We start from the raw sequence: 14,400 nt of genomic DNA on the forward strand, positions 1-14,400 counted from the left end.
CCCCACAGACACATGGGGACCCAGGAGCCAAATTCAACCTCCCTGAGGCCAAGCCTTGCAGCTGGGCCAGGCCTGCTGAGCAGGACTGAGACAGCCCAAAGTGTGCCAAAGCAAAGCTGCCACGAGTTATTCACACACAGCCATCCCTGCTGCAGCCTTTCCCAGCCCGCCAGGCGCCCCGTGGCAATGGCGCTCCTGGGACAGGCCCAGAGCTTCCCACAGGGCTCAGCTGCAAAGGGCCACCAACAGGAGCCAGAGCTTGTCCCTGTGCAGAGAAGGGACAGCAGGAGTGCCTGGGTGCCACAGGGGAGGCTGCAGAAGGGAAGCCCCTGTGCACACTCTGTGCTGCCCACTCTTCCCACAGCCAGGGACGCCTCCGGCTCCCACAGAGATAAAGGCAATAAAGGCACAGAATCATGGAATTATTTGGGTGGGAAAGGACCTTTAAATCCTACCCAGTCCAACCTCTGCAGAGAGCAGGGACATCTACAGCTAGGTCAGGTTCCTCAGAGTCCCATCCAACCTGGAGTTAAACATTTCCAGGGGTGAGCATTCCCCACCTCTGTGGGCAGCCTGATCCAGTGTTTCACCAGCCTCATTGTATGAAATTCCCCCCTTATATCCAATCTATATCAACCTTCCTTCACTTTAAATCCATTACCTCGCCTCCTATCACAACAAGTCCTGCTAAAACATTTTTCCCTAACTTTATTACAGGCCTCCTGCAAATACTGAGGGACTGCAATGGCCTCTCCTCGGGGTGTTCTCTTCCCAAGGGAGAACAAACCCAGCTGGAATATGCACATGAGGGGTTCTGCAACTGCAACTTCCAAGTGAAGGAGCATCCAGGACCCCCTTCCTTCCTTGCCAGTCCCTCATGGACACAATCCAGCCCCTCATGGACACAATCCAGCCCCTTGGCCAAGCACAGGTCCTTGGGGGCAGCCAGTGCCCACTGATGGAACGACAGGAAAATGTCAAGCTACCTAACCTCTCTCTAGCTCAGCCACACCTGGCACTGCTTGAACAGCCAGGTGAAATATGAGTTTAAAGTTCCTCCATGGGGTTTTTCCATGGAAGGTAGGAAAAGGCCTGGCAAGGCCTCGGCCCTGCCGGTGCTGAGGGGATTTTTTCATGGCCAGGGCTGATTTCATTGTTCAAACCAAACCTTCCATGTGGGGAGAACGTGTACAGATAAGGGCTGGATGAGGACTTGGAGCTTGGCTGCTGCCTGGGGGGTTGGCTAATGGGCCTGAGCTACAAGAGATGTTTTGATAGCACAAATAAGGATGAGGAATTAGGCAGTGTGGTGATCCGGAGAGAGGATGAGCGGGTCTGCTGCTACAGGGCTCTTAAGGTGCTCCTTTGAAGGTTTCCAAAGTATTTCAGCTCAACATCACAAAGAAATTCCTCAAATTTACTTTCAGACATCTGGCAATGTTCCTTTTAAAGAGATTATAAAATCAATCAAATATTATCCATCCTTACCTAAATGTAAAATAATGTAAGAAGATCTTGAATTTATGGATAATATTTAATGGTTTATACATGACCAAGTGTATTCTTTTAACAATGAAAATTATGCTATCACCAATTTCTTTACATTCATAGTCTGTTTTGACAGTGCGTTAAAATAAAGCTCAGTCTCTAACAGTCGTAGAATAATTATTCTATATTTCTATTTTAAACTTATATTTGTCTGAATCAAGTATTTTTCATTCCTTTCTCAATTTCCTTTCCAAATTCTTTGCATCTCTGTAGCTGATTGAACACAGTAGTGCACCTGACTGCAATTCAGTGTGAACCAGCACGAGCAGCTCCCAAACAGACTATTAAGTTATTAAAGGTGCATTTTCATAGAAACAAGTGTGAAGAACCAAAACTAATGAGTATTAAAAGCAGCTGGTAAATTTTGTTACATTCAATCTTTCTTCATCTTCTACCTCATTGTTAAAATTGTGAAAGGCTTTTTAGATTGCAATAATGAAAAATAAACACACCTCCCCAGTTGATTCTCAGTCTGTATCCCCACACACATTTGAAAAGAGAGAACTTCTCTGGTAGCACAACTAAGGGCAGTTGTGATGATTAAAAAGTCAACTTCTACAGCAGAAATATTATCAGTTAACTGTTAATTGATATTGTGACTTTGCATAAAACCTTTTCATGGTATCCTGAGACCTACAGCCAGAAAAAAAACCCACAAAATGTAGCTGAAATGCTCTCTCCCAGTGGACTCCACCAGACCATTTCTAGAACAAAGTACCAACAGAAAGACTTCTTCTGTCCTGCTGTAACGTCATCACTAACATGTAACACCTCGCGGAGTGCCTGTTTGGGGGGTGGTTGCACAGATACCTCCATGGAAAGGTTCTTCCTTCATATCAAAATTTTAAAAGCTTCACTCTACTGTGCTGGGGCATGGCCCCAAGGTGCCAGACCTCCAGGAGCATTTGGACAACACTGTCAGGGATGCACCAGGTGGGATTGTTGGGGTGTCTGTGCAGGGCCAGGGATGGGATCAATGATCCTTTTGGATCCCTTCCCGCTCAGGGTATTCATCATCCTACACACAGTGAATTCTTCACTTTTTACATGCACTGGAAATGGCAGCATCCAAGTATTTTTAGTAAGAAATCGGGGAATTTAATTCACTGACATACTCCTATAAGAAGTAAACATTTTTATAAGAGAAAGTAGATGAAAAATTTGTTGTAAATTGGTGGGTACTATATAAAATTGTGGGTAAATATAGTTAAGTATTGGAGAGAGTGGATTCCAGTCTCATTTGGTATTCATCCAACTAACTCATCCCATTTTACCAGCTGTCCTTTATAAGGTATCACTGATGCTCCAGTGGGCCTCAGAGACTCCAATTGCATGGAAAATTCTACAACTGTCAGCACAGCTCTGCCCAAGGGGGGATTCGGCATTGTTTTGCAAAGTGACAGGGCTAGATACTGCCTATATGTGGTATTTCTGGGATAATGAAAGTGAAACTAATCTGAACATAAATATTTTTAAAGCAAATTCAAGTTGACACGTATGTCTATTTTTTTCTATGTAAATTATTTCCATAGATTTTTGGGAGGTTCTTTTCATGAGCACTTAAATGGGAGCTTTTCATTATAATATAATCACTTTTGGGCAGGAAATCCCTCAGGCATAACTGAGAGCTGGGATCTCTACTGCATCTATAGCTAAAGGAGCAATCAAAGAAAATTTAAAGGAGAGACTGAAGTCTCGTAACCCATAATAATATTATTAATTCATTCAGCATACAAAAATATTATTCTACTCAACATTTAGCAGACTTCCCCAGCTCCATGCTGAATTCAGATAGGGGTTCACTGGGAAATGAGCCTCACAGCAGAGTCAATGGCATCTGAGTTACAAATATGATGCCTTAACTTGAGAAGTTCAGGGCCTTTAAAACAGTCTGAGAAAGCACTTGCAAGTGCGATTGATCCTGCCAATCCATAGGTGAGACATCAAATATTAACATGGGAAATGAATTGAGTCAGCTCTGAGCTCATTACTACTTCTTGCTTTCTAAATAAACCAGTAAATTCAGTTTAGGCGACATTCTACCAAATTATCGTGTCCCTGCTGCCAGGAAACATTTTTTTCCTCTGCTCTGGTATCTGTTTCAGCCCTTATCCCACAATATTACAAGGACCTTATCCAGCTAAATTCTGGAAGATCTTACAAGGCAAGGAAGAACCAAGTTCTACAGTCAGGTCCTTTTACTGTTTCACAGTCACTCAGGACTCCTGCTCAGCCATTTGGTTTTTTCAGAGAAGTGCCCTGCAGTAATTCTTATTTTGTATTTCCAATAAAAGCCTGTGAGAAGTGCAGCACACCAAAGTATGAACAACAAAGTTGTTCAGGGAACTGTGCTTCACCAAAAACGATGCCTGGTTGGAAAAGTGATTTTCAGGCACTGTAGCAAATTGTGGTTTTTCACAAAGGTATTCAATGAGGAATCCACAGTTTGCTGCAGATACGATAAAGCTAAGCATGTCTACAATTAATTTTCCAATCACGTCTGCTTGATGTTAGGATTCCATTTCCATGTAAGAAATTATTTTTTTTTCCTCTAAGAATAGTCATGTCTCCAAGAATATCCTCTTCACTGAGCTTGGAATCAAGAAAAACAATGGCTTGGGACTTAGAACTAAATATAAGCTTATATTTGCCATAAGCCTTTTAAGTTTCTCTGTGATGGATAATTTCTCTCCAGTGAAAGTTTCCAGAGTTTGACAAGATATATTTCAGAGAATTTTTCCAAAGAAAACAATTAAAAATAAGACGTAAGCTTCGTGTGACTGGGAATTCCTATTATGTGATCTACTTGAAAATTAAAACCCAGCAGAGCCTTCATGATTCCAAGGCTATGCTGATTGCCATTTGAAGCTGGAAAGGTTTTTCCCTAATGCACAAGTGATGAAGTGCACGTAATGCTTGGAGGAAAGTTACCTTATCTGCAGTATCAGATATAGATTACTGCTGGAGTCAGTGTGCCACGCTGCTGGATCCATACACTCTGTTCCAACATGAGGAATTGAGTTTCCCTGATGTCATAAATTGAACACATAATGCAATTAACATCTCCTTTGAAGTTCACATTGACCAGGTAACCACCAGAATGAGTTGGCAAAACTTGACTGAAGTCGCTGCCACGAGCTCGGCTGAGACGGAGACCTCAGCTCTGACTTTCTGCAAGTGTGGAACTCTTGAGGCTGAGACATTGATAGCTGATCCTTTGGGACCCCTCAGCTGGGGTAATTTATGGTATCACACTACAACTGACATGTTTATGATCACACCAATAATCCCAGACTTTGAGGTATTTAAACACTGGAGGTAACTAAATGATTAATTTTAGAAAGAAGAGAATGGAACAAAGCCAAGACTTCTATCTTCGTGAAAAAGAAAAGAACTTGAAATGAACATCTTGGCTACTTTACAAGACTGCAGAAACATTATAGACTGAAAGACTGTGTAATTTCCAAAAGTGTTAATACTCCTTGGAGATGAAAATACAGTAACAAAAATAGAATTCTTAGAATAAAACAGAATTTCACTTGCACTTAAAGAGAAAGAAAATTGTATGAGGAGAGGGAAACATTACACCATTGTCAATGCTTTATGGGGAGCTATTCAGTTTGAGCATTGAAAACCAGACTAATAAATGATCAAGTAGAAGTCTAAAAAGACTTAGGAAAATAGATACTGGAAGGTTATGATTGATAGTATTAAACATAAGAAAGCATGGAGCTTAATGTAACACACAACAGAAGTGCAACTACTAAAAACATCGATACAATCACAGATTGATGATTTCAGCAAAATTATCTATGGTAATATAATAAGTGAAGATTAGTAACCTATATATAAATATTAAAAAATATATTGATCTACACAGTAACATAATGTGCATCTCAGAAGGTCATTTCATACTCTCAAGATGTCCAAATACTTAGAAGCTGTTTTGAAGCAACTATTTTGCACCTTCTTACCCCCAGAAGCAGAGAGATTCAAGTCTCTTTGCAATGCCTGAAACATGTGCAGATTTTTTTGTGTCATTTTAAGGAAAAATTAATGCATTTAGCTGTTAAAACAAGAAGCACTCTTTTCACCCTCATGCCAGCTTTAGCTATAGCTGGACTGGTTTGCCTTCTTTCTTAGAAGACTCTTGTTTATTGTTGGGAATAATGGCAGCATCATGAGAATTCTGTTCAGGTAGGAATCAAAACCTCTTTTTTCACTGTCTGGAGAGCATTTATGCAAATTCCCCTAATTCAACTGAAATAAGAAGTGCTTACCTTCTGTTGGTGATGTCTTCAGATGTCTGCAGAGCCCCTCTGTTTCCCCATAAGTCTCTTTAATTTTTACTACTGCTTCTGTCCCTCGGAGTTCCATGAGGGAGCGCAGTTCCTGCAGCGTGCACCCAAACTCTCCTGCATGGTTGGCCTCATTTCTTTGGTTCTTGGAATAAAAATCGCTATTCGTCATGTCACCCATCGTGGCTGGTTTATATTGCTCCACTCGTTGTAGTTGGATACAACCTTAAAACTGTTTTAAAAACTGGAGGACAGGAACCTCGAATTCCAAATCGGAGAAATTAAAAAGAATCCCGCGTGTGTCCGGCGAGCGACGTGGAGGATGCCCCTGGCGTGGAGGTTGTCCCTGACAGGCTGGAGGTCACAGAACGGCTGCTCTCAAGGCTGCAGACCAGCTCCACTCCATTCACCATTTCCCATTATGCTGCACCCAAGCTGTAGAATCTACATGGTCATTTCTTCCTCTGGACCTTTGGGAAGAAGCAGAAAGGACTCATTACAAGAGGGATGGCGTCAGACAGGTGGTGGCATCCCAGAGGAGCTGCGCAGCACCGTGGTGGGGTGTCCTGGAGGTGCTGCAGGTGGGCAGCATCCACCCAGGACAACACTGGCCCTGCCTTTGATAAAGCTCTCCAGAGCTAGAGCACCAATAGCAGCGCTGCTCCAGTCCAAAGAGCAGCCGCTAAATGAGATGAGTCATGAATATTAATTAGTGATCGATTAGCCCGGCGTGCAGGATGCACCCCCAGTAGGTGCTCCGCTCCATACAGCCACCCTGAGCTGTCCTCTGAGCACAACAAAGGCTCCCTGATAAGGCTCTGAGCTTAACAACAGCTTAAACCCCACCAATTTTCATTATGGGTTAAAACAAAACTGGCTTTTAGCACAAAAGCGGTGAAACTTGGGGGAAAACGATAGAGCCACCATCAGAAATGCAGAATATATTTAAATACATTACATCTTACAGCCTTGCCTTCTGTGCAAGCGAGCACAGCGTGGATGCAATGGGATGGCTGGGTTGGAAGAGGCAGAGCTCTGTATGAGGAGCCCTTTCCCCTGAGCCCAGTCACCACACACACACAGGATGCTGCTGGGCTCTCTCTTTTTCCTTCTTTTTCCCTTTGTTTTATTCTCTTTTCTATGTGCAGTGTTGAATGAGTCCCGTTTGGACCATCTGGGAGACAGTTGATTACATGCTAAAGCCAGCCTTTAAAACCTGTTTCCCCTTCCCATATTCTAATGAAGTTGGTTTAAATACTGCTGAAACCAGCTATTATATTTGGCACGCAGAGTTTTAACAGAGATTAAAGGTTTCTTTTTTGCCTCAAGCGGGTTAGTGCGAGTGCACTGTCTAATCTAGAGGTCTCAGAATCGTTTTCATAATAAAAAAGATCTTTCAAAGGGCACCCCAGCAGCCTAATAACTGACCAACCTGTCACAGGCAAAGGTCACACATTGAACTTTCTAGGCACAGCATTCCCCAGTGGAAATCATATATAAATGCCCAGATAAAGCACATCAAGAGGAACCCAGTGCCTTTCAAGTCCCGGGTTTATATTTGTGCAATAATTTTAATCTCCCACCCAGCTACAGCTGATGTAACATGTAGGGTTTGCTATTTCCACTCTCTAAGGATGTTGCCATTGCTCTGCAGTGACAAAGATCAGGCCTGTGTGAGCACTAATTTGGAGTTACCTTGCTCAATTAACAAAACTGAACCTCTACCAGCCCTCTCCTTTACAGCTGCAAACCTCAACATTCCTTTGATTTCTGTGGAGGAAAATGTTAAACAAAAAGAAAAAAAAAAACAAAAAGGAATTTCAAGTTTCACTATGATATCACAGCCCAAAATTCAAATACCAGCCAGCTGCTACACATTTCTTCCACCCATCCTATTTACTGATGTATCTTCTAGTGCTGAGAACTTCTGCCACCCTCGACTTCACATATTGCTTTCCACATTCACGAGATGAGAATTTCAGCACAAAATGGTTTTTGTGCTGAAACAACAAAGAGGAATTTGAAGTAGCAATTAAAAAGGGTTTTTATTTTCCAAGCAGGAGATGGTGAACCACATTCTGCTCTCCATGGCTGCATCCTGGGCACTGCTCAGCCTCAAGCCATCCCCAGGTACTCCCCTATATCCAGCAGGAAGAAAAGGCCTTACTCACACTACTGCTTTGTCTTTTTGTAAACAGGATGGATCAGAATTCTGAACAGAAACAGCATCAGCCTGCAGCATTATTTGGGGAAAAAATTGCAGGCCAGAAATGTCACAGATGCCCAGTGAAACAGGCTTCATCCCAGGAGGCAGCACAGGGCTCCTCCTCCCTACCAGCAGCATCCCAGGCTCAGCCTGCTGCCAGCCACAGCAAAATGCAGATTGAGATCTGATTGGCAGAAAGGCTACAGTGATGATAACAAATAGCTGAAATAACAGGCTTCTCTTTACTTCCAGTGGTTAAAAAAAAAAATAAATAAAATCTGTTCTTAAGTGCAGTTCAGGGTTTTGAAAGCTGGGCATCTCAAGCAGCCATGATTTTAAGAGAAAAGAAGATGGAAAAAAAACACTGCTTAATAAAAAAAAATTAAATGTTGCTCCAGAATAAAAAAATTGTTCTTAAACTGTTCCATAACACCACAGAGAAAAGACAATTTTGAATGTTTTCTGAGAAGAACCATCTACCAATTTCATTTCTGATGCACAGGTTACTAAACACAGCATCAAAGACATTTTCTCCATGATCATTCTGTGGGATGTGTCCACTCCTCTCAATCAAAGCATCTCTTTAGGCTCCCTGTGCTATAAATTAATTTCTTTTCTTCCATTCTTAGAAATTCATTGTCATTTGTCAGCCACAGCGCTGACAAGACAGTGCTGCTGCTTTTCAGCATGACTCATTTGCCTGCTTAATTTTTAATTTCGCCTCCAATTAAATATTAACCAATAAATAACAAATATGAAGTTTACACTTCCTTCAGAGCTCCAAAACCAAATCTCTGGCAGTCTGTGCTGCTCATGACTCACCTAATGCTGTGCCACCAGGGAAACACCACCTCATGGTTCTGAGGGGCAGATGGAGAAACACAGCAGGCCCTGAGCGTGACTGACGTTATTCCCTGCTCATGCAGCTCCCCAATCCCCTGGAACAGGATCCTCAGGCTCCGTCCTATCCAAAATCTCTCCTAGTCAAAGCCCAGGCTCCTCACCGGGCTGGCAGGACTGACACACCACCACCTCATCCCTCTTAATGGTGAATATTGAATATTTCTTCAACAAAAGCTGAGGAATAGAAAAATTGTAGCTGGCACGTGGCAATATTCCCATCATGGGGCTTTGCATCTCCAAAATACGTCCAGTTACCACAAATGGGGAAATGAAGAGTCTCATCCACAAGAAATCCCATTATTACGCTGGGTGGGGAGTTTTTTGTTTGCTGGTTTTTCTGGGTGGAGGTGAAAGAGGGAACTATTTTACAAAAACCTCACAATATTGATATTTTCAAGATGTTCTAAGTGAACTACCAAGAAATTCTGATTCAAGGAGGTGATACTGGCACATTTTTCAATCAAAATTATCTAGCATGCTAATGACCCAATGAATAAAGTGAGCTGGATTTCATGCTCTGGATGCTGCTTTCACTGCTCTGTCCATGGTGGGCTTCAGTGGGGTTTAATCCATAACCAAAACCTTCCTGGAGCATAAAGAGGCACCATCCCCAAGCCCTGAGAGCACAGGGTTTGCTTTCCACACAATCCTAGAACAAGGAACCTCCTCCAAATCCTCCAGATTTGGTCTCATCATTCCCTGTGAGAAGAACTTCTGAGGAAAATGTCCCTACTCAGACACATTCAACAAAGAGAAATAAAAACTCCAGTAAATTAATTTCACACACAACAGTAGCTGGTTTTCCCAGACTAAAGCAGTCACTTTTAATGAAGGTTATTTGGCTTTACTTATTCTTCCCAATGCTTCTGAAACTAGAAAACTGAGTAAAAGAAGTCCCAAAGTGCAGTTTGTAAACAACAGATTGCTGTGGAGCAGAGATAAAATCCCAGCCCACTTAGATACAACTCAGGTAATAAAAGACTTCACACACAGAACACCTGAGTAAAAAAAAAAAAGACACCATCCTTATTTTCCTCATTTAAAAGTCAGAATATCAGTCTGGTTCTTGGTCTGGAATCTTGTCAAAGATGGATTTTTATTGTAAAAATGCAATATAAACTTGAGCTGGCTGTTTAGTTGGGTTTGTTTTTTTTAATTTTTTTTCCAGAATTGCTGTGTCTGGGGGAAGAGGCTTCCAGTCCTGTAGAGCCCAAGTCAAATATTTTTAATCTCCTAGCTGCTAAGAAGAAATGCATGCCAATTAAAACAGAAGCAATTTGGATGAGCTAACTGCAGGCCTGCTGGGAAAACTATTCTTTGATTTCCCTAATCAGGAAAAGTCTCATCTTGGAAGCTTGTAAATATTTTCACAGTGTGTTAGAATGTAGATATCATCCCCAAGTATTCTGACATCTGATTTCATTCAGGCTTCTACTGGCAGGGAAGTTAGCAGCAACTTAATGAACCAGATTTCACCAGAACAGAATCCCAAGGGTTGCATTTCACCATCCCAAAGGTCTGGACAAATAATGGATTCATCATGAGTCAAAAAAAAAAAAAAAAAAAAAAAAAAAAGGTTATATTTTTAATTTTTCTGTTTTCTCTAAAATTCTGGCAAGCCTGATTTCAGAGTTTGCTGTGAGGAGCTGTTTGAATTACAGGTGAAATGGTGATTCCCTCTCACTCCTCGTGCAGCTGGAAGGTGGCACACACAGCTGCTGCTCCAGGAATTAAACTGAACTAAACTCAGGGAATTAGCAGTTCCCACCCCTCCATGGGGAGCATTTCAGCCCCACTCGGACTTTATTTGGCAGGAGATAAAATTCCAGCTGAACCCTATAGACAGCCCCTGAGTAAGGGCTGAAATACACATTTTAGTGGGTGCATAATCAGATTCTTCTGTATTCACTGATCCTGCCACATTTTTCAATCAAAATTATCTAACATGCTAATGACCCAATAAATAAAGTGAGCTGGATTTCATGCTCTGGGTGCTGCTTTCACTGCTCTATCCATGGTGGGCTTCAGTGGGTTTAATTCATAACCAAAACCTTAATAAAGCAGGACTGGAAGCAGATTTAAGGGAATTTTCCCTTGAATCTGAGCAAAATCATCTGAGATATTTTGAGACTACAGTTCCTGGGAGCAGCAGAGGATGCAAACCTTACAGCTGACCTCTGCAAGGGGAAAAGAGTTGAGAAGGAAAGCCAAAACCTGCTCTGTGGAGGCCTGCAGGTATGTGAAATAAATCAGGTGTGGCCCAGCTGTGACATCTTTGCACGGCAAACCCAAAATGCCCGTCCATTTGGGAACACAATCTTCATGGAGCAGAATGAGGAAAGGATTCTCTATCCAGCAGCCAAAAAAGCTGATTAAATGTACCCAGCAATGCCTAAACTCACACTCTCTTAAAAAAAAGTCAACCATGCTGACTTTGAAGTTCAATTATCAGCAATGCACAAGATGCAGAAGGAGCTAAGGAAAAACACCATCTGAATAAAAGCTGGTTGGCACCTCACAAAGTGTGAAATTTTCGTTTAATGCCAGGAAGCCAAGAGCAGATAAAGAAAGAGAAACTGAACTTTGTCACTGAAGTGTTCTCCGAAAATATTCCTGACTTCATGCCTCCATTTCCTCATGAATTTCAAGTTGATTTAAGTTAATCTCTCCATCTATAAGGAGGCTGTGGCTGCCCCTGGATCCCTGGAAGTGCCCAAGAACAGGTCGGACAGGGCTTGGAGCCCCCTGGGATAGTGGAAGGTGTCCCTGCCCATGGAAGGAGCTGGAATAAAATGGTCATGAGGGTCATTTCCAACCCAAACCAGTCTGTGATTCTGTGCTCATTCATTCACTTGTTGTTTTCAGAGAGAAATGTATTTCCCCTGATAATGGGATGACATTAAGACAATTAAGTTAAAGTATTATTTTAAAAATATTGCAAAATGAAAGCATTAAAAAAAAGAAAAATCACAGGCAACTGCCTGTTACAATCCCTTAACAGCTGTTCCAGCCTTTCAGCATGAACCTGAGCCTCCAGTCAACACCAGTTTCATTATCAGGTAGGATAAATAAAAAGGATTCCATGCCTCCTGTATACCCTGTTGAATATTTCAAGGCAACAAAAGCCTTGTCACAAGAGAAATTTTTATTAAAGAGACACAAACTATCATTAATTTCAGCTCTAAAATAAGCATATTTACCTAGGATTTCTACCAAACAGAATCTTGCACAAATGGGCTGATTTCTTTTTTTTCCATGTTGTAATGAGGAGAGCTAAAATGAGGGCTGTGAATTAAAGTCCCTGCAGCCCCTGCTGCAGTGCACAGCTATTCAGCCACATCTGATCCCAAGCCTTTCCTCTGCTCCTCGTGGAAATGGCTCCAGCAAAGCCAAATGAACTCCTGACAGCAACAAAACTGCTTTAAGGGAATCAATTCAGGCCCATTAAATAACAAAATGACTCCATCAGTGACTTCTGGGGGACTGCAGCAGCTCCTGCAGATGAAATCCTTCCTCCCCTGGTGCCAGAGCGTCCCTCTCTGCCTGCAGAGGTGGGATCTGCCCTGAAAATGAGATTTTCCCACTAAAGGCTGTCCCAGCCATCAGTTTTCAAAACTCTCTCTCATGCTCTGCTGGTGCTAACATGATTTTATGATGTTTTGCTTCCAGTGCACAAATGAAAGTTTATTTTCCATCAACCATTTATTCTCTTGAGGCTCCAATTCCCCACTGCAAAAGGTTTGGGGTTTCTTTCATTCACTGCCTTCCTACACACCCCATATCCCCACACTTTGGGGTTGTGTTTCTGGCACTGAAAAAACCCATTCTACACCTCTATAAACTTTAGAAAATTTTAATTCTACATGTTTCCATGTAGAATTGATTTTACACAGCACAGTTGTTGCAAGGAGTGTCAACTTCCAAACTGCGTTATCAGTTTAATCAAAAACACAGCCGGTAAAAAAAGGATATTTGGACTTCAGACAGCATTAAATAAAGCAGATGTGGAAAAAAAAATCTAAATGAAATGCTCTAAAAGCAGTAGGTGATCAGGTAAGGAACATTTCCCAGCACTGATTCCTTTTTTGTAGCAGAAACACCCAAAAGATGTACTACAGTGATGCTACATCACAGAGGGATGTTAGAGAGCAGCTCCTCACCATCATCAGAGAAAATATTCAAAATTTCTTCCTTGGGCTGAGGTGCCTTTCTTTTCTACCCCAAAACTATGGTTCTGTCCAGTCATTACAGTTTCAGACCCAAGGAACAAGGATAAAAAAAATCCATAAAAGAGGAGCCCAAACTCAGCAGGCTAAAATTCAGATCTTTGCTTCACTAAAAGCAAATTATTGGCACATGAACACTAAAAAGATGAGGCATTCTACGTCTGTCCTTCATCTGTGTGTTTCACAGAGTACCAGATTTCTTAAGTCTAGAATTTGAGTTACCATGTGACCTTTAGCTGATTATCACCTCTGTGCACACAATTTCAGGGAGTTCCAGAGTCTGTGTGCCTAAAATACCTAATTATAGCTCATTTTATCATGAAACTCTCCAGAACACCTTAAAAGAAATAGATTTTCCAGCTCCTTCCAACCTAAAATTCCATTCTAACCTTTTCCTGCTCCATCCCACCTAAAATTTTTTTGCTTTTGTTCAGTCTCTGAGTTTGGGTCCTAATTATTACTTTTTTTAGTCTATTACTAATTATTTCATTATTAAAAAAAATTAAATGGCCTCTCTAATCTTCACACCTTGAAACTAACCCAAATATTTAATACTTTGGTAGAAATTGCCATTTCTCCTGATTGGTCACATCCATCTTGACCTCTTTTCACTTTTTTTCCTCAGATTTTCTAACAATATTTTACAGCACTTTCCATCCTAAAAATTGAGATTAATGAAGATAATCTCACCTATATCTGAAGCACCTATCAGGCTTTTAATCAATAAACTGCAATTTCATTTCATTATTCCTCTGTGCTCCCAGCTCTGCCTTGAAGGCTGCATCAGCCCATGACTGGTTTGAGAGCTGTGAAATGGGACTTGAAATATTTCCAGTCCTGGACAGGATTTTGTCATAACAGCAAACTCAAAGACTTAAAGGAGGCCTGGACTTGATTACTTTTTAAATAAACTAGAGATAAATTGAAGCATTTTCCTGCCTTCTTAGGAGCACAAGGATGAGGAATTGCAGCAGAAGTGCACTCATTAATGTGAAATAGAATTTTGATGGATTGCTTTTACTAAAAAGTTGACAGGTATGATGTTTTCCATAAATATGGATCTATGGGATAACAGAGAGAATAAAAACCTGGGGAAATCCATAACTGGCCAGCTGTAGAGAAAATAATTTTGTTGTGTCATGATCTGAGCTCTGGAGGTTAAAGCACCTTTCCACTTTTAACATCCGTGCTATTGTAGCACGATCAGTGTTGACACTCA

General features: G+C 41.5%; 1 protein-coding gene across 1 annotated transcript in view; it reads right to left on the reverse strand.

The window, feature by feature from the left end:
• Nucleotides 1-14,400, reverse strand: part of ATP2B2 (ATPase plasma membrane Ca2+ transporting 2) — a 403,728-nt gene that overhangs the window by 167,620 nt on the left and 221,708 nt on the right. Inside the window, exon 4 of the mRNA XM_058813217.1 lies at nt 5,829-6,316. Coding sequence (XP_058669200.1) covers nt 5,829-6,027 — 199 coding nt within the window. The 5' untranslated portion in view covers nt 6,028-6,316. The remainder of the gene's footprint in view (nt 1-5,828; nt 6,317-14,400) is intronic.

Source organism: Ammospiza caudacuta, chromosome 12, assembly GCF_027887145.1.
Source record: "Ammospiza caudacuta isolate bAmmCau1 chromosome 12, bAmmCau1.pri, whole genome shotgun sequence".
NCBI lineage: Eukaryota > Metazoa > Chordata > Aves > Passeriformes > Passerellidae > Ammospiza > Ammospiza caudacuta.